This window comes from Schistocerca serialis, chromosome 7 (genome assembly GCF_023864345.2).
Source record: "Schistocerca serialis cubense isolate TAMUIC-IGC-003099 chromosome 7, iqSchSeri2.2, whole genome shotgun sequence".
NCBI classification, from domain to species: Eukaryota; Metazoa; Arthropoda; class Insecta; order Orthoptera; family Acrididae; genus Schistocerca; species Schistocerca serialis.
In genome coordinates, this window is record NC_064644.1 from 490667258 (window position 1) to 490689493 (window position 22236).

General features: G+C 38.7%; 1 protein-coding gene across 1 annotated transcript in view; it reads left to right on the top strand.

The window, feature by feature from the left end:
• LOC126412178 (modular serine protease-like) overlaps window positions 1-22236 on the top strand; it is a 328117-nt gene that overhangs the window by 217716 nt on the left and 88165 nt on the right. The window contains exons 8-9 of the mRNA XM_050081661.1: window positions 3715-3876; window positions 4559-4680. Coding sequence (XP_049937618.1) covers window positions 3715-3876; window positions 4559-4680 — 284 coding nt within the window. The remainder of the gene's footprint in view (window positions 1-3714; window positions 3877-4558; window positions 4681-22236) is intronic.

Here is a 22236-nt window from a genome sequence, read left to right on the forward strand (position 1 = left end):
AAAACATAATTAAATTACTGGCACCTATAGTTTGCCACTGCAGACGCCATACTACAAACTCAGAAATATTTGTTGGTGTTATAAAACAGATCAGGATAGACACTCAGTTGAAATCTTGGCTAGCCTTGACATGATCTCTCTTTTTATGGAAGCACCAGTGGCATGCACAATAAAACTATTGGCCCTGCCATTTCTCCCCTGAAATTTTAAATTTAGTTGAGCACACTGTGAGAAGCACTTTTTTTTGTATGGTTAAAATTGTTATGTAATGGCTGATCAAACAGCCATGATTTCACCAATGTCACCAGTCATAGCTGAATTTTTCATGGAGGATTTTGAAGAACAAGCAATGATAAGTGCTCCCTTCTGTCCATTCTACTCTTTCCCATACATTGACAACACATTTTCAGTATCACCATATGAATGGTATACATCCTATCATAAGATTTACAGTGGGAAGTTACCTTTCTTAGATGTGTTGGTCAAACAGAAATCAAATGAATGATTCAGTCATTACATGTACAGAAAACAAAGGCATTCTGTCCTGTATTACAGGGGTATAGCTTTCACTGTTCAGCTCGGAAAAGAGCTAGGCTGAATGCTCTGGTACACAGAGCCAGGACTATTTCTGACAAAGGCCATGCAAGCTCTGAGATTAACCATCTGATAATGGTGTTAAGAAGAAATGCTATTTACACAGAGCCAGGACTATTTCTGACAAAGGCCATGCAAGCTCTGAGATTAACCATCTGATAATGGTGTTAAGAAGAAATGCTATTCAAATCATGATATTGAGTAAATCATGATATTGAGTAAACCATGATATTGAGTAAACCATGATATTGAGTAAACCATTCAACTGAGGCAGGGAGCAACACATAGAATGACTTGCGTTCTGTGGTGCAACAACCAGTAAGAAAGGAAGTGTCCTAAACAGGCAGGGAATCACACAAGTCTTTTGGCCACCTGGGAAAATTAAAGATCTGTTGGGACCCATTAAAGATAATCTCAGATGGGTAGTATGAAGGATTTATAATATTCATCATGATAGTGGCATTAGTTATGTGGTCCAGGTTGTACAGACTGTTGCTGATCACTGTGTTGAGCATCACCATTGCCTTTACTGTAGGAACTTACGAAAATCAGCAGTGGTTAAGCACAGCCTGTTAAATAAATTTAAGGTTTTGTTTGAACTAATTAGGTTTCTTGCTCATGTTTCAAACTATTGGGACCATGTGATTGGGCAAGCAGCTGAAAGTAGACTATGGGTAAACAACTTTAATAGATACACCTAGCACAGAAGCATGCATTTGAGAAAGAAAGAGCACAGAGGAAAGTTCTCACAGTTCACCACCCAATGCAAGGGATGGTGCTGCAAGCAACACTGGACAGAGAACATAAACATAATCTATGAATGTAGAGAGTGCCTTCTCAGTACACACCATTTCCGTGATGTCATCATGGCATAAGCTAGCCAATTAGATGCAATCATATGGGCATTTAAATGGAAACCTTGCCAGTTTCATGACAGTCAGACGTAGCCCCCAGTGACACTGATGTAGACAATCATCAGAAGCTTGGGGTTGTATCTGAATTTGAGGTGGCAAGTAAACTGAGAACTTTTTAAACCAGTATGGTACACATTTGTTGACCCTTTTTTTCCTGTTAATGGAATGCTGGTTTGCAGTGTTATTATTGTTCCTATTGAACAAGTTGTATGCATGTTATGTTGGTGAAGTCAGTTTTTGAAAGTTCTTTCCAGATACCACAGAAAAAACAATGGAGCAACTAGAAGACATGGTCTGATGTGAATGTAACTTCATACATATGCATACTATGGATGGGGATGTAAATGATTAGAGTTACAAACAATGGAAATTCCAAATATGAATATCAGCAATGCAGGAAAAGACAGATTGTTACTTATTGTAAAGACGACATGTCAAGTTGCAGACAGACACAATTATGTTTTAATTGTGCCTGCCTGCAGCTTGATGTGTGTTCTTTATGGAAAGTGGCAATCTGTCTTTTCCTAGATTTTTGATTGAACTTAGAGTTTAATGTTACAGGTAGAGCAGCCACTACAACAGATTAGTGTTGTTTGTGTTTAGTGTTGTTGCCAGGGCAGATAGTGTATATAATGGACACGAACAGCATCAGATGTTGAGTGATCATCGTGAAGGTCACAGAGATGCTGTGCACCTATATGAGATGGTGTTTCCAACAACTATCAGAATTTCTAAGCTGCCTCATCACACTATCCCAGACGATCATCATCAGCGAGTATGATGGCGACCTGGGCAGGGGTCCCATCCTTCCAATATTTGGGAGAAGTACAGTGGTGTCACGGTATGGGGGCACACTCAGAAATGACATCAGGGGATGGCTGGTAGTACTCTTGTGGCACAATGCAACATCATAGACATTGTAAGTCATCGTGTGCTACCCCTCATGCAACAGCATTGTGGTGCCATTTTTCAATTGGACGGTGCTCTTCCACACACGGCACATGTCTTTGGGAACTGTCTGCAAACTGTTGTGCGACTTCCCTGACCAGCAAGATATCCAGGTCTGTCTCTGATGGGAAATGTCTGGCACCAGCTTTGACATCAGCTCCGCAGCAATGCCAGTGCCAATATGCAGGATATTGAGGACCAGCGACAACAGTTGTGGATGAGCTTGCTTCAGGAGAGGATATATCGGTTTATGACCAAATCAGTATTTGCTTCAATGCCAGATATGGTGCAACATCATAATAATAAGGGCGTTCATACTTCTGAGTTCTTTGTAAATTTGGTTTGCTTTTCTAATCACTGAAATAACTTTACAAGTTTCATTATGTTTCCTCCTTCCCCTCTGGATGCTTCACCTTTTTTGTCAGACAGTCATTCTAGAAATACTTTCAATTGTGTGGTGTTTTACTATTTATTCATATTTATTTTGTATGTTATATTCCCTAAAAACAAAATATAACAAGAATGAGCAAAACTTTCCATGCCCTTGTCCAGTGGCGGATATAGAAAAACGTCAAGGAGGGGGCGCTAAAGATGTCTTGAGCTACCTTTACGTTTACCATAATAAAAAATAATCAAATCACATGCAAAGTTTAAGAAAGATTTATTGAAACTGATTATACACATATACAAGACAGTGCCATCTTATGATATCAAGATCACTAGAATGGCCACAGCTTTTCTCGTAGATATGTATTAGCTATCTATGTGCCAGACAGAAATGTATAAAAACAGTGACGTGGACACACTTGCTATGTAAGAAAGTACAACTACTCGATAACTTGATTCAAACGAGTCAACTGACAAAAGAAATGATCGAATAGCGTGCGGGCTGACTGGCAGGGGCAGTGCGAGTGGCAATGTGGGCAGCCCCGCAAGGGGAGTGGGGGGGTGCCCTGCGTGCCCCCATACCCCATATGTATCCACCAATTTTTTTTTTTTTTTTTTTTTTTTTTTTTTTTTTTTTTTTTTTTTTTTTTTTTTACAGAAGGAAGCTTTCAGAATTTAAAAAAAAGCACAAAATAACCTTTACTACAAAACTAAATATTAGTATTGTTATAAAAACTATGGAACATCACCACACACTTCTAATGGATATAAATTGATATTCAGAAAAATGAAATTGTAATTAGCTTCAAATCATATGGAAAATTATGTATAATTTCTTCTACTTTTTAATATGCATAATTTCTATGTTTAGCATGTGGAAAGGACCGGTCTGGAAATACCCCTCTTCTAGCTCATGGTACAAATGTAAAAGGTGGAGAATTTCCATGGCATGTGGGAATATATAAAAATGTAGGAGATATTTATGCAAACATTTGTGGAGGTTCTTTGATTTCTCTTACATTTGTACTATCAGGTACGTATTGGTGATTCTAATATTTTCTTATTTTTAGTATGAATTATTTTCCACACTGTACTTCTTACACTTTTTGTGCCTGTTCTCCACCAGGATTTGGTATAACTCTACTTTTCCTGCAGTACAGATGTGTCTTATCTATGTATTTTAATTTAGCTGTTACTTTAGGTGTTTGATTTTATTGTTCTTACTCGTTATATGCCCACTTTCCCATTGTTTGTCATTTCCACTGTATCTGCCATTTTTATCCTGTTTTCTCACTTTCCATCTCCCCTCCCCCCCCCCCCCCCCCCCCCCCTCAACCATCCAACTACAGTCTCTTGAGCCTGCATCCTACTTACCCATTGTTTTCCTCCATTTTCTTTTATTTCTCTGTCATTCTTAGTGCAGCTGTTTGTTTACATGAGTGTTAATTATTGTTACTAACCTGTATACAAGTAAAAATTTACGTAAAATCTTTTGTAACTAGCAAGAACTTTAAATTTTGTTATGAAAATACTCAATGGTTTCTGATGGTGGCATGTGTGATGGCAGTGGCGGCGGCTGCTGCTGCTGCTGCTGCTGATGATGATCATGGATGTAACATTTTGACAATATTTTTAATTAATAAATCATGCTTACTGAGATTACTGGGATATTTTTCTTGATTTAGTGAAATAATCTGATTTTTTATTTTCTTCAGCTGCTCACTGCTTCTGGAACAACGCAAAAAATGAGAAATTTCCTGAGGACCTTTTCAGAGTAATAGCTGGAAAAATTCACAAGAGCTACACCACTAAAGATCCTGGCCAAGAAGAACGAGCAGTAAGTTAATGGTGAAAACATTCACTGTCACTGTTATATGAGGTGTTAGAAAATCTTATTGCATTGAGAAACAGCTGGAATCGTTTAAGTTCAGTGAAGTTCCAGGGCCTGGTGAAATAGCTCTGACATTCTAAAACAAATTTGGAGCTGAGTTAGCCCTATTGTAACAATAATATATTGCACATCCCTTGAACAAGAAACTATGCACTGTGTGGACAAAAGTGCAGGTCATACCTCTTGTACAAAAGGCTGGCAGAAGTACACGACAAAACTGCCATCCTATATCTTTGAAATCAATTCATTATAAAATCTTAGAACATACTCTGACCTAAAAAATAATGAGATATCTTGATGACTTTCTCCATGCCAACCAGCACAGGTTCTGAAAACATGAGATATCGAGCAAAATTTGTGACTGGACTGAGGATTTCTTGGTAGGGAGGTCGCAGCATGTTATCTTGGAGGGAGAGTCATCTTGGGACTCTTGATATTCACATTGTTTATTAATGCTCATGCAGACAATATTAATAGTAATCTATGACTTCTTCCTGATAATACAGTTATCTATAATGAAGCACCATCTCTGAAAAGGTACACATGTATTCAGTCAAATCTTGATAAGATTTAAAAATATTCAAAAATTTGAAATTGTGCATTTCACAAAACAAAACAAAATAAAATGTGGTGTCATTTGACTAAAATATTAGTGGCTTACTGTTAGCACTGGTAAACTCATACAAGTAACAGGGTTATATCAATTTCTAGTTACATGAAATGATCACATAGGCTCAGTCTTAGATAAAGCAATTTTTTCCTTTGAAGAAGTGGAGCCCCTTCATGCCGACACTTGCATGACAACCATAACATAAAGTTCTACTGTCACCTCTGTGGAAAATGTTGTTATTTGTGCCGGGGAATCACAGAATGCTGGTCTGTGATTTTGTCCATATGTCTGGTGGAATCACCTAGTAATGTGGCTCCATCTGGGGTACAATACACAGAAACATTTGAAGGGTAACAGTTTAGAGCAGAGGGGAAATAAGTGCTACAGTGGAAGAAAAGCTCTTCAAGTTAGCAGACTTCAATTCGTTGACAGAATATTAGAGACACACAATCAGTTTACACAGGAGATAGCTGACAAAACACTCACATGATCCTGAAAGGTTACCTACCTGTGATTTATATTCTTCTCTTGGTATCTTATGAATGGAAGTTCATAGGATTGCTCTAAAACTGGCTTTATTGGAAATAGTTTGCTAATGTGCACTGCACAACTTCTGATCAACATGACATGTTCCACAGTTATCATCACTATTAACCCTATGATGACTAATTCCACCTCTCACATAAGTTGTTTTCCACAGGCAGGAACTTTCAATATCATGCTAACCAGAGTGACAATGGAAAAAATGGTGCCTTTTTATACATGAATTCTGATAGATGGACATTCCAAAGTAGGTATCAAACTACACAGTGGACACAGTTTCATAATGACTGACAAAAATGCACAGAAATGAAAGAGCAGTTAAAAAATTACAAGTTGACTCTAATCTTGAACTGATTACTGGTTTCCACATGTGATAGATGCTTGTATGCTGTTCCTCCAACATTTTTAGGCCTCAACTGACTACATAAAGATGGCATATGAACATACTGCTATTTCTGAAACTATGTAATGGTTTGAAAAACTGCTTCATTAGATTTTACGATTGGACTGAGTTACATGTTAGAATAATGACTCATTATATAAAATGAACAGTTAGTAATGTACAAAAGCTTGCAGAATGTACTAAAGCTTGCAGAACTATTTTGTGTGTCTGCACTATGAATTACATGTGTACGAGTATGGCAGACATATTTAGACTTACTATAATTTATGTTAATTTCAGAAAATTCTCAATCAGTAGCTTAATTAATTAATTAGTGTCATTCACTTCATAAAAATTAAGGAAACAGAAGTTGAGCAGCAGGATCTGGAATCTAATTAGTACAATGGCAAAATCTGCAATGAAAAGTGTACGTCTTTCCAAACTTTAAATTTTACTCAAAATCTGTTATTCCGTACTGGAGTAATGAGTTCAATTATTAATTTGTAACTTTTAAATTAGGCATTCCACTGAATATCAGCTTCATTCATGCATGATATTTCCACAAGATGACTTCTTATCTACATCAGGTGCTACCTGAAACTGCTCGTCAGGTGGAACAGTTCTAGTCCTTAACCCGTGAGATGACTTTTCTGTAAGTTATACCACGAGGTGGTCTCTCTGGGATCCCTATGTTTAAACCAAGATTTAAGGCAAAACTCATATGAATTTTTTAATTTATGCTATGTAACATTTATTTCCACAATTATTTAAGTGTTGTTCAACTGCTTCTAGTTTATTTTGTTGCACTAAACAAAGCCTGCAGCATTTCACTATTTATCACACAAAAACACTTAATTTTTTGTGGTTATTTTAAATAGTACACATAAATAGACTGTTAGAGTACTGAGTTTTACATTCTGAAAAATTATACAATCTCTGTAGCAAATAAATTTCCATATAGAACTAAATTCCAGGGTTTAAATTGACACATAAAAATTCCACCCGATAGCTACAAAAAGAAACTCTGTCAAATTCACATGGATTGCTGGGAACTACATTTTTCTTATCAGAACTCTGAACACATTCAATTTTAACAGACACTTTAAGTATTTCATTGAAGAAACCAACAGGTCCCCATCACAACTTTCCTGAAGTTCATCCTCTGAATGATATTCTTGTTCGATAGCAGAGCTGTGATCACTGGATAATGTAAAATCTTTGTCTTTTTCATTTATTTTTTGACCTATATCACTGGGAACTTCTTCCGTAGACCGACTAAAATGTCATCAAACTCAGGGAAGTTAGAACTGACACATTCGTGTGAACACATTTTGAGCTATATGGAACCATACTAAAGAAAACATATGTAGTTCATGAGGCACTGTCTAGGAGACTCCAACACCACCAGCCTGTGTGGCTGAGCGTTCTAGGCACTTCAGTCTGGAACCACGTGACCGCTACAGTTGCAGGTTCGAATCCTGCCTCAGGCATGGGTGTGTGATGTCTTTAGGTTAGTTAGGTTTAAGTAGTTCTAAGTTCTAGGGGACTGATGACCTCAGTTGTTAAGTCCCATAGTGCTCAGAGCCATTTGAACGATTTTAACTCCAACACCTATCAATAAAACATTTCAACAATAAACAAGGAAAGCAATAATGCAACCAACAACAAACCATCATAGGCTTGGCCGTTTAAGGAGGATAGGCGGAGTATAGAAGCATTCCACCACAACTGGCCTTGGAGAGCAAGTTCAAAAATTTGTGGTCTGAGGCACCACACCTCGTGAGTTAAAGGCTAGTATTCATACCTGTGGCATTCCCCTACCATGGTTGGTTTCAGGCATTCCGTCTGCGGTCCTCTCATACTAGAAGCTTCCATAGGCATTCACATTTTTGTCTAGTGCTCCAGACAGTGTGCTGGTGTTTTGTCTTCAGTCTAGTACACCTGTCCATATGCTGGCATTACATTTTTAGTCTGGTGTGTTTCTAGATGTTACCTCTTTTATGGTTCATTCCACATGTCTACACTGTGCACTCTGTGGTGTTTTTTAGAGCTCTGCTGCTACTGCTACCTCCATTGTGTTTTCAGCAACTCAGATGTAGAATCCCATGCTCTACTGAGATGGTGCTCAGTGTCACAGTTCATAAGGTTTTTTAACATTCTTACCTCCATAGGCTCTGTTATAGCACTGTCCCAGTATCTGGATGTCTCTGTCAGAATCCTCATTTTACCATATTCATGGAAAGATTGAGTACCAGGCAATACTTGGCAAGAGCTGATTTAGTTGCCTGTCTTAGTCTGGTGTGCCTCTGATGTTGTTTGCATCTGATGTCCTCTGCCCTAGTAGTTTGGCCAGTGTATGACTCCCCACATTAGCATTACTTATTATAAATCCCTGATTTTCATATTCCTAGGTTATCTTTCACATTTTCCTGTAGTCCTCTTATCTTGTTAGGTGAACAGAACATAAACATTTGATGTTATGCTTCCTGAGAATCTTGATGATTTTGGCAGAAATAGATCCTGCATGGGCAGATACACCAGTCTTCGCTTCATCTTGCAGTTCTTCTAGATCATATGGCAGAGTGGCTGGTTGAAGGGCCTTCTCAGTCTGATTCACTGTGTATCCATTCTTGCAAAACACTGGTCATAGATGCTCTCTTTCTGCTGTTAATCTATCTGGGTCTGACAAGGTGTGCCCTGTGGACCAATATCTTCAAAACTCCATTCCTCTGTCCTGTGTAGTGACAACTGCTGGATTGCAGAAATTAATCAATAGGTGGAGGTTTTCAATACATACTGTGGCCTAACAACCCATATGCACTCCTTTTAACAAGTACATCCAGAAATGGCAGCTGACCACACTTTCCCAGTTCCATGGTGAATTTAATATTTGGGTATCATAGGTTAAGAAGTTCCAGAAACTCATTGATCCTCTTACTACCACTGGCTCAAATTACAAAGGTATCATCAACATATATGGTTTGTATTCAGCAGGGATCTAACTTCATGGTGACTCCTAGAAATGTGCCCATTTAAAGTTTCATCAGTGCAATGGAGAAAGCCAACACACTTCCACCAAATATGGCAGAAAAAATTAATGGGAGACCTGCATGGCACTCACCAGGACAAAGCCTTGCACTCCAGTGGTTCTGGGAAGACAGAAGCATTGCGGTGTTGCCAGCAGACAAAGGTAATTCCACAGCTGGTTTGCAGCTGGCTGATTATGATGAAAAAGTGCATCAACTTCTGCAAGACCATGAACACATATTTTTGCAATGTGATTCTACAGACAAATTTGACATGACACCAACATTCTCATAAAGGAAACTGGTATATGTGACAAGGTCATCAAACAACTACATTCGAGAGTGCCAGTTCCACCCGGACTATTTGGGCTGTTGAAAATGAACAAAGAGGTTGTGCAGCTGCACCCAGTTGTCAGCAACATTGGTCAATCAATATACCCAACTGCCAAGTTCTTGAAGAAACTGCTGTTCCCTATATGTGGGCAAGTGCATTCACCACATTTGCAACTCAGAAAGCTTCTTGCAATGTCTCCAGCAAATACATATCATAGGATCTGATATAATGGTCCATTTTGGTGTGGTACCCCAGCTCACCAGGCTGCTGCTGATTGCAGAGAAATTTGCTGATGCTCTGTTGAACCTGTACAGGCATACACTCATCTCAACTTATTTTCAGCAAGGGAGCCAATATTAGGAGTAACAGAAGGTGCAGCCATGGGCAACCTTTTGTCTCCAGTGGTTAACTATATGTTCAAGAAGAGATGTGATTGATATATTTGTGACGAGCACTCATGCAGGGAGAGGCTGAGTGAGTTTCTAGAACTTCTTAACTCATGCTACCCAAATATTTTTTTTTAAAAAAGGGATGCCATTTCTGGATGTACTTGTCAAAAGAGGAGCAGATAGGTCATTTGGCCACAGTGTGTATTGCAAACCTACATACAATGATTTATGCATGCAAGCCAGCAGCTGTCACCTCACAGATCAGAAGAATCGAGTTCTGTAGACACTGATCCCCAGGGCACACACCTTGTCAGATCCAGATAGTTTGGCAGCAGAAAGAGAGTATCTACAATCAGTGGTCAGAAAGAATGGATATACAGCCAAACAGATTCAGGAGGGCCTTCAATCAGCCACTCTGTCACATGACCTGGAAGAACAGCAACATGAAGCAAAGACTGTGGCATATCTGCCCTATGTGGGATCTATTTCTGCCAAAATCACCAGGAGTCTCAGGAACCATAACATCAAGTGTGTGTCCTGTCCACCTACCAAAATAAGTGAACTAATGAGCAATGTGAAAGATGAGCTGGGACTACACAATTTTATAATATATTTTGCCAATGGTCAGACAACTACGACAGTGCATACCAGATGCAAACATCATCAGAGCACACCTCACTAATACAGGCAACCCATATCAAATAGGACTCACAAGGGATATTGAATCAATACAAAGAAAAGCACCACAAATGAACACAGGTTTGTTTGAACCACATAAGAGCATCATGAAAATGTTGCAAAAAAATAAACTGGCAGACACTTAAAACTACATGAACCATCCTGTGAAAGTCTACTTACACAGTTCCAAGAGCTTACTTTAAGTGATGAATCTAGGAATATACAACAGTCCCCTATTTTTTGATTTCACACAGATTACAAAAACAATCTTAGACTAATTCCTGTGTGCACACTGGTGTTTAAGCTCTCATTCTCTCCGTGTTTCATATGTGATGAAGGTCAAATAGACCTAATAACTAGTATAATGAGAAATATCTTTTGCCATACACTTCATATGGTTTTCAGAATATGGATATTCTTGCTAGATATCTCAACAATATGACTCATTGTCTTCATCAGGTGCTACATGAAATTGTTCATCAAGTGGAAGGATCCAGTATTAATACCTAACACCCCCCCCCCCCCCCCCCCACACCCCACCCCCCTCCTTAGTTGGTTCTCACCTTCCATCTGCAGTCCACTCCTAATAGCTGCATCCTTAGGCATTCCATTTTCAGACCAGTGTGCCAGGTTGTGTGGTGGCATTCTGTCTTTGATCTGGTGCAGTTCCAGGTGTTCTCTCTGTGGCCCTCTCCCTCTAGAAATATCCTACCATGTTCTGTCTTTAGTCCATTGCACCTGGTGCTCTGACTGGGCTTTGTTCCTCATGTCCGCACACTCAGTTCATCTTTTGTGGAGTGCTTCTGCTGCCTCCATTGTGTTTTCAGGTACTCCAGTGCAGGATCCCAGGCTCTATTGTGTTGGTGCCTGGAGTCTTGGTTCATGAGGTTTAATGTCACCTTTGTAAACTCTCTTATAACAATATCCAAGTACCTGGAGGTCTGTGTCATAATCCTAATTTCATCATAGTTCATGGAATAATTGAGTTGCAGACAGTGCTTGGCAAGGGGTGATTTAGTTGCCTGTTTGCAAGCAACACAGCCACAACATAGTGACTTGTAATGACTACAAAGCTTTTCAAGAGGAATGAAATATGTGATTATTGATGTATGTCCATGATATTTTTTCCTTAAATGGATGTCTTGTTCTTTATTTCGACTATACAGTATTCCCATTTCTCTATACTGTGCATTTTTGTAAAACTTGCTTTGATGAAGACCTATAATAGCATTGAAATCTGTGGTTATAATGATCTTATTTGTAGTTCAAAACCCCTTGTATAAATTCTACCAGAAAACTAAACAGATTGTCAGTTAAATGGTATTTGATGTTATGTGGCACTGAGTGCCGCACGCACCCACTGGCATAATTATCTTCAGCCTGGCTGCCACAGGATTAACAACACTCATCAGAATCATTGTCATCCAAATAAGTAGTGGAGTTTGCAATGTTTTGAAACTTCCTGAAAGATTAAAATTAAATTTTAAACAGGGACTGAAATGTGAACCCTTTCCTTTCACAGATAATACCTTTACCAACTGAACATCCAGGCATGCTATGTGAACTCTGATTCTTCTGAATAGAACCCCTTATCAGGAACAAAAAGTAGTGTCTATTTATAAAACAGGTGTAACTGAAATACAGATAATTGTAAATAAAATGCAGAACAAAGCCTCTACTTGGTGGACTAAATTTTTGTGCATTATCTTAAAAAGATGCAAACACTAATTCAGTCATGTTCTGGTTCACCTTTTCAATGAAAGTTTAAATAAAGATGTGTAAGTGGAATACACCATGAGAAGAACAGAAATAAATGGAAATGAGATGTGTACCTTTTGAAGACCACATTCTGCTTTTGGCCAGTAACTGGAATGCTGCACAAAGAATACTGGAAATCTTGCATGAAGTCACTGGAAAAATGAGTCTCAAAGTCTCACATGAAAAGACAAAATTATGGGACACAGACACCAAGTGGATATGGGAAGATTAAAAGGACAGTTCAATTCAAATACTTAAAAGAATGAATCCAACCAATGATTGGATAAAGAGGCAATCAGAATCAGAAAATGAGACCTCACTTACAAACCAATGCAGAACAGGTAGAAAAACCCAGTGATATCCTACAAGGCCAAAATCTGGCACTAAGTTACTAAGTCAGAAGGACCCCATTCTTTGGAGTGTCTTATTTAAAATTTTTAGATTCTCAGGAAAATTCTGGGGCTCCTGGAAGAGTACTAATGGACTTGTAAAAAAAAAAAGGAAAATACATGCTCTGCAAGTACACCAAAAAGGCCATGAACACATTGTGGAAATGATGTTTGAAATGTTATGGACACCTTTTAAGAATGGAAGAAAACTGTCATAGCAAAAAGATCTTCAATTACATCATAACATTGAAGTTCACCTATTAAGTGACTAGAAAATGTCAAAAGAGATGTACAAGAAGATAATGCAGCATTAGAGATAATCCAAAACAGAGAAACACTCAGAAGCCAAGTCAACAGCATAAGATCATTTGAAGTGAAATCACTAAAAATTATGTCCATGCATTACATTTCTGAGATGATGAGAAAGAAAAGAAGTAAAAGAATAAAAAGGAAGAGAGGAAAAAGAAAGACCAAGAAGCGTTAGGTCATCCACTGTCTGTAGTTGGCCTAATTTGGAGGAGGAGGAGGAGGAGGAGGAGGAGGAGGAGGAGAAGGTGGTGGTGGTGGTGGTGGTGGTGGTGGTGGTGGTGGTGGTGGCGGCGGCAGTGTGTTTCCATTTGAATTGAAGTTTGTAAGTCAAGTCAGTGCTAAAAGGTATTACCAACAAACTGGGAAACTCACAAATAATCTGTGTAATTCTAATCATAAGCAAAGTAGTAGAAAAAATTATTGCACCAAGATTAGGAAATTTTAATGTTGAAGAACTGTTAAGAGAAACCCAACATGGTTTTAGAAAAATCTACTTAAAATCTGCCAAATGTGATGTAGTGGATACAATATTAATGAAATAAGATGAGAAAGAAAGGGTAGTTATGTTTCTTCCTAGATCTGTTATGTGCATATCATGATAAACTGGAAACTTAAAATTTGTGAAGAATAGCTAAAGTCTTTTGCAGTCATACTACAAGACAGATGTCAGATAGCACAAATGTCACACAAAGTGGGTAACATTATTAAGAAGTGCAGCTCCAGTTCAACTATAGTAAAGTGTGTTGTGCCCCCAAGGTTCACTTGTGGGGCCTTTGTTGTTCATATCATATATTAGATATCTACCTACAGTGCACAACAGCAAGGTACTTAACTATGCAGATCACACAACAGTTGTTAACTGGGAACACAATGGCAGCAGTGCGACACTAAATTATTCTGGTGTCTTACTTGGCTTGAAGAATTACTTCCAAAACAATTGCTTAAGCATAAACCTTAGTAAAATAAGTCTATATCAATGTCACCATCACAGCTCTGCAATTCACACACCAGTCCCTGACATAGATTTCTTCTAACCACCTTTGGACTATTTCTGTACTGTTCCACCGTCTTAACGTGTATGAGAAAAATGACAATTAAATTTTTCTGTGTGAGTTCTCTTTCTCCTTATGTAGACTGAGAACAGTAAAATATTTTCACACTCTGAAGAGAAAGCTGGTGACTGAAACTTCATAAAAAGATCTCACTGCAACAAAAAATGCTTTTGTTTTAATTATTGCTACCCCAACTTGCTTATCATATCTGTCATACTCTCCCCCCTATTTTGTGATAATACAAAACTAGCTGTCCTTCTTTGGACATATTTGATGTATTCTGTCAGTCCTATCTGATAAAGATCCCATACTACAGAGCAATACTCTAGCAGAAGATGGACAGATGCAGTGAAGGCAGTCTCTTTAGTAGACCTGTTGCATTTTCTAAGTATTCTACCAATAAAATGTAGTCTCTGCTTTGGTTTGCCTTCCCAACAACATTATCTATGTGATTATTCCAGTTTCAGTTATCTGCAATTGTAATTCCGTGGTATTTAGCTGAATTGACAGCCTTCATATTTGTGTGGTTTATTGTGTAACCAACCAAAATTTAAGATTTCTTTTCATACTCATGTGGATGATTTCACACTTTTCCTTATTTACGGACAGTTGCCACTTTTTGTGCCACAGAGATATCATGTCTAAGTCATTTTGCAGTTGGCTTTGATCTTCTGGTGACTTTACTAGACCAGTGGTTCTCAAACCTATTTCCTCTGGGCCCCCCTTCACAATAACAAAATAGTATAAGCTCCACTCTCCCCAGCCTACTTTATTAATGAAACTAGTCATCTTTTTATATTTTCTTTACCTTATTCCCAGTTTCAACAAATTGAATCTAGGACTTTATGTAACAGAAATCAGAACTAGGTGAGTTATTATAATAAAAATACAGAACAAATTGCTTGTCTTTATCACATTTTCATTTTTAAAAAACTATGAAATTAACAGTATTTACAATTCAGAAAACAATTATCACAAGATTGGTTGGTTGGTTGTTTTGGGGAAGGAGACCAGACAGCGTGGTCATCGGTCTCATTGGATTAGGGAAGCATGGGAAGGACGTCGGCCGTGCCCTTTCACAGGAACCATCCCGGCATTTGCCTGGAGTGATTTAGGGAAATCACGGAAAACCTAAATCAGGATGGCCGGACGCGGGATTGAACTGCCGTCCTCCCAAATGTGAGTCCAGTGTTATTACAAGAGCATTAAATATTTAAATTACAAAGCTCTGTTTGATGGTGAGCTAGCTTTTTGGAAGAAAGTTTCTCACAGCATGGTGTACTAATAGAAACAGTAACTCAAAAGTTTTTCACTTAGAGTTAGCTTTGAACATTAGTTAGACTTCATAGCTGCCAAAGCTGAAAAGCCAGTCTTGCCCAAGTATGTTTTTGCAAATGGAATCAGGATCTTCATTGCATTTTGGCTTAGCATTGGGAATTCCTTGCTAACATGTATCCAAAACTCCAACAAAGTCACTTCATTAAACTCACTCTAAGCGAAGTATCACAAGTAAGACTAATAAATTGTTCTTGCTCTTATGTATTTGCACATGAAAGCCCAGGAGCATTTTTGAATGGATTTTTAATCCAATTAATATTTTCAAAATCATCACTGAAATAATTTTTGAAGTGAACATTTAGTGTTGTAAGATAATGGAGGAGGCAGGCTTTTATCTCAACTGGAAGTATTGGATTACTTCTGCCCCATAACAGTGACACTAGAGTAGGGACGTATCTAGCATGCCACTTCCCATTTGGTTTTATCACAGCTTTAACTAATTTATGTTCCCTTTACTTTTTCACCCTAAGTTAGTACGGTAGCATGATTACCTTGAAGTGAATTGTTAAGAGTATTAATTTTCTCAAAAATGTCAGTAAAGTAAATCATTTTAAATAGAAAATATTCGTTGCTTATGTAGCCTGCCGGAGAGTGACTTTCCTCTTTTAAGAAACAGAATACCTCAACTCAGACACTCTTTCTAGTTCTTTACTCCTTGAAAGCCATGAAGCATCACTGGAAACAGTAATTCTGTGCACTCAGCACCCATCTCCCCACATGTCACCTTAAAAATTGTTGAATGTATAGATTTTCCATTGGTAATGTTAACTCTTTCTATAACCGCTTGCAGTGCTTCATGAAGGTGGCTAAAGCCTCAAATGTAGCATGCAGAGTGTCCATATTGCATCAGGAGCTACAACTTTAACTTCCACTTGTAATCCACCATGAATTACGTTCACTGAATGAGCTCCATCTGTGTATACTCTAATGCAGCTATTTCATGATACCCGTTTTGATCCAAAAAAGTATCTATCATATCAGAAAAGCTTTGAGCTGTAGCTGTTCTCAGTACTGGCTCTCAGAAAAGAAATTCCTCTTGAATGTATATGAAGAATAGTAACTGTTCTGAAAGAACAGATACCAATGATGACCATGCAGCTTCTCTAGAAAGAAATGATAATTAATCAAAACCCTCAGCTGCCAACAGGTGTTGTTGATATACCTCAATGGGGACAGCTGAAAATGTGTGCCCCAACAGGGAATCAAACCCGGGATCCCCTGCTTATATGGCAGACACTGTATTCACATGAGACCCACATTTCCAACTGTCCATAACCTACATTCGTAATGTTCCCAAAGATATTTGCCCATTCACTCATTACTCACCCCAACTAAGGTGACAATTCCCGTAAGAGTTGAGAAAAGTGTGCGCATTCGCACAAAAGGTCAATGTCTGGGTAGCCTTTTTAACTATTTGAAGAATAGTAACTATTCCAAAAGAACAGATACCAATGATGACATTCAGGTACCATGCAGCTTCTTTAGAAAGAAATGATAGTTAATTGAAACCCTAGCTGCCAACAGGTGTTGTTTATATACCTCAATGGGGGCAGCTGAAAATGTGTGCCCCGACCGGGACTCAAACCTGGGATCTCCTGCTTACATGGCAGATTCTCTATCCATCTGAGCCACTGAGGGCACAGAGGACAGTGTGACTGCAGGGACTTACCACTTGAATGCTTCCCATGAGATACACAATCCCAACTGTCCATAACCTACATTCGTAACATTCCTAAAGGATATTTGCCCATTCACTCATTACTCATGCCAACTAAGGTGATGATTCCCGTAAGCATTTGGGCAAAGTGTGCCCATTCACACAGAATGTTTTACTCCTCAACAAAATGAGTACAAGTCATCAATGAGCATCTTTATGAATATCATCCCCCCCCATGAACCATGGACCTTGCCGTTGGTGGGGAGGCTTGCGTGCCTCAGCGATACAGATAGCCGTACCGTAGGTGCAACCACAACGGAGGGGTATCTGTTGAGAGGCCAGACAAACGTGTGGTTCCTGAAGAGGGGCAGCAGCCTTTTCAGTAGTTGCAAGGGCAACAGTCTGGATGATTGACTGATCTGGCCTTGTAACAATAACCAAAACGGCCTTGCTGTGCTGGTACTGCGAACGGCTGAAAGCAAGGGGAAACTACAGCCGTAATTTTTCCCGAGGGCATGCAGCTTTACTGTATGATTCAATGATGATGGCGTCCTCTTGGGTAAAATATTCCGGAGGTAAAATAGTCCCCCATTCGGATCTCCGGGCGGGGACTACTCAAGAGGATGTCGTTATCAGGAGAAAGAAAACTGGCGTTCTACGGATCGGAGCGTGGAATGTCAGATCCCTTAATCGGGCAGGTAGGTTAGAAAATTTAAAAAGGGAAATGGATAGGTTGAAGTTAGATATAGTGGGAATTAGTGAAGTTCGGTGGCAGGAGGAACAAGACTTCTGGTCAGGTGACTACAGGGTTATAAACACAAAATCAAATAGGGGTAATGCAGGAGTAGGTTTAATAATGAATAGGAAAATAGGAATGCGGGTAAGCTACTACAAACAGCATAGTGAACGCATTATTGTGGCCAAGATAGATACGAAGCCCACACCTACTACAGTAGTACAAGTTTATATGCCAACTAGCTCTGCAGATGACGAAGAAATTGAAGAAATGTATGATGAAATAAAAGAAATTATTCAGATTGTGAAGGGAGACGAAAATTTAATAGTCATGGGTGACTGGAATTCGAGTGTAGGAAAAGGGAGAGAAGGAAACATAGTAGGTGAATATGGATTGGGGGACAGAAATGAAAGAGGAAGCCGTCTGGTAGAATTTTGCACAGAGCACAACATAATCATAAGTAACACTTGGTTTAAGAATCATGAAAGAAGGTTGTATACATGGAAGAACCCTGGAGATACTAAAAGGTATCAGATAGATTATATAATGGTAAGACAGAGATTTAGGAACCAGGTTTTAAATTGTAAGACATTTCCAGGGGCAGATGTGGACTCTGACCACAATCTATTGGTTATGACCTGTAGATTAAAACTGAAGAAACTGCAAAAAGGTGGGAATTTAAGGAGATGGGACCTGGATAAACTAAAAGAACCAGAGGTTGTACAGAGATTCAGGGAGAGCATAAGGGAGCAATTGACAGGAATGGGGGAAATAAATACAGTAGAAGAAGAATGGGTAGCTTTGAGGGATGAAGTAGTGAAGGCAGCAGAGGATCAAGTAGGTAAAAAGACGAGGGCTAGTAGAAATCCTTGGGTAACAGAAGAAATATTGAATTTAATTGATGAAAGGAGAAAATATAAAAATGCCGTAAGTGAAACAGGCAAAAAGGAATACAAACGTCTCAAAAATGAGATCGACAGGAAGTGCAAAATGGCTAAGCAGGGATGGCTAGAGGACAAATGTAAGAATGTAGAGGCCTATCTCACTAGGGGTAAGATAGATACCGCCTACAGGAAAATTAAAGAGACCTTTGGAGATAAGAGAACCACTTGTATGAATATCAAGAGCTCAGATGGAAACCCAGCTCTAAGCAAAGAAGGGAAAGCAGAAAGGTGGAAGGAGTATATAGAGGGTCTATACAAGGGTGATGTACTTGAGGACAATATTATGGAAATGGAAGAGGATGTAGATGAAGATGAAATGGGAGATAAGATACTGCGTGAAGAGTTTGACAGAGCACTGAAAGACCTGAGTCGAAACAAGGCCCCCGGAGTAGACAATATTCCATTGGAACTACTGACGGCCGTGGGAGAGCCAGTCCTGACAAAACTCTACCATCTGGTGAGCAAGATTTATGAAACTGGTGAAATACCCTCAGACTTCAAGAAGAATATAATAATTCCAATCCCAAAGAAAGCAGGTGTTGACAGATGTGAAAATTACCGAACTATCAGCTTAATAAGTCACAGCTGCAAAATACTAACACGAATTCTTTACAGACGAATGGAAAAACTAGTAGAAGCCAACCTCGGGGAAGATCAGTTTGGATTCCGTAGAAACACTGGAACACGTGAGGCAATACTGACCTTACGACTTATCTTAGAAGAAAGATTAAGGAAAGGCAAACCTACGTTTCTAGCATTTGTAGACTTAGAGAAAGCTTTTGACAATGTTGACTGGAATACTCTCTTTCAAATTCTAAAGGTGGCAGGGGTAAAATACAGGGAGCGAAAGGCTATTTACAATTTGTACAGAAACCAGATGGCAGTTATAAGAGTCGAGGGACATGAAAGGGAAGCAGTGGTTGGGAAGGGAGTAAGACAGGGTTGTAGCCTCTCCCCGATGTTGTTCAATCTGTATATTGAGCAAGCAGTAAAGGAAACAAAAGAAAAATTCGGAGTAGGTATTAAAATTCATGGAGAAGAAATAAAAACTTTGAGGTTCGCCGATGACATTGTAATTCTGTCAGAGACAGCAAAGGACTTGGAAGAGCAGTTGAATGGAATGGACAGTGTCTTGAAAGGAGGATATAAGATGAACATCAACAAAAGCAAAACAAGGATAATGGAATGTAGTCTAATTAAGTCGGGTGATGCTGAGGGAATTAGATTAGGAAATGAGGCACTTAAAGTAGTAAAGGAGTTTTGCTATTTGGGGAGCAAAATAACTGATGATGGTCGAAGTAGAGAGGATATAAAATGTAGGCTGGCAATGGCAAGGAAAGCGTTTCTGAAGAAGAGAAATTTGTTAACATCCAGTATTGATTTAAGTGTCAGGAAGTCATTTCTGACAGTATTTGTATGGAGTGTAGCCATGTATGGAAGTGAAACATGGACGATAAATAGTTTGGACAAGAAGAGAATAGAAGCTTTCGAAATGTGGTGCTACAGAAGAATGCTGAAGATTAGATGGGTAGATCACATAACTAATGAGGAAGTATTGAACATGATTGGGGAGAAGAGAAGTTTGTGGCACAACTTGACCAGAAGAAGGGATCGGTTGGTAGGACATGTTGTGAGGCATCAAGGGATCACCAATTTAGTATTGGAGGGCAGCGTGGAGGGTAAAAATCGTAGAGGGAGACCAAGAGATGAATACACTAAGCAGATTCAGAAGGATGTAGGTTGCAGTAGGTACTGGGAGATGAAAAAGCTTGCACAGGATAGAGTAGCATGGAGAGCTGCATCAAACCAGTCTCAGGACTGAAGACCACAACAACAACAACAATGAATATCATTCTACATCTACAGTTACGTGGATACTCTGCAAATCACATTTAAGTGCCTGGGAGAGTGTTCATTGAATCACTTTCACAGTAATTCACTATTATTCCAATCTTGTATAATGTGCAGAAGAAACAAACACCTGTATCTTCCTGTGTGAGCCCTATTTTCCCATATTTTATGATGATGATCATTTATCCCATGTAGGTTGGTGTCAATAAAATATTTTCACATTGGGAGGAGAAAATTGATGGTTGAAATTTTGTGAGCAGAAGCCGCTGCAACAAAAACTGCCTTTGTTTTAAAGATGTTCACCACAAATCCTTTATCATTTCAGTGACTCTCTCTCCCCTATTTGGCAATAATACAAAATGTGCTTATCCCTCTTTGAGCTTCCTCAATGTACCCTGTCAGTCCTATCCAGTAAGGATCCCATACCACACAGCAATATTCTAAAAGAGGATGGACAAGCATAGTGTAAGCAGTCTCTTTAGTAGAACTGTTACATTTTTTAAGTGTCCTGCCAATAAAATGCAGTCTTTGTATAGCCTTCTCCACAACGTTTTCTATGTGTTCCTTCCAATTTAAGTTGTATGTAATTGTAATTCCTAGGTATTTAGTTGAATTTACAACCTTTAGATTTGACTGATTTATCATGTAATCAAAGTTTAATGGATTCCTTTTAGCACTCATGTGAATGATCTCACACTTTTCATTATTTAGGGTCAATTGCCAATTTTTGAACCATACAGATATCTTTTCTAAATTTGTTTTGATCTTTTGATGACTTTACTAGTCAATAAACAACAGCATCATCTACAAACAACCTAAGACAACTGTTCAAATTGTCTCTCAAATCGTTTATCTAGATAAGGAACAGCAAAGGGCCTATAACACTACTTTGGAGAATGCCAGAAATCAGTTATGTTTCACTCGAGGACTGTCACTTTGTCCACTGGAAATGCAAAACTGTTATACTGTTTATCATTAACTCCTCAAGTAAATAATCAGAAACATCTGAAATTCTTCTATGCTCTGTGTCATTAGGAATAGGAATACTTTTCAATTTCTGAGCAAATGAGTTGCCATACATTGTTGATACTAATTTGAGATCCCCTGTCGATAGCACTCATCACTTCTTGTGAATAAAGATTTAGTTGTGTTTCATAATAATGATGTTTTCTGAACCCATGCTGATATGTGTCAATATCCCACTACCCTTGAAGTAATTCATAATGTTCAGACAATGTGTATGTTTCAAAATCCTGCTTCAAAATACACTTGTTGATACAACAGTGAGTTTTCTGGTTTGCATCAGGAGGAGACACAGAGGATACTATAACACATAAGATATTGGTTCACTTTATTACAACATATATAAGTAGAATCGTTTAACTTTAAACAATACTCTTTCCACAGCAATGTTATGAGTATTCACAACTGCATCACTCATTTGTTAATGCTGCTTGCAGTAGCTACCTTCTCTTGTAGCTACACTGTGAGGTACCAGCCTTGCTC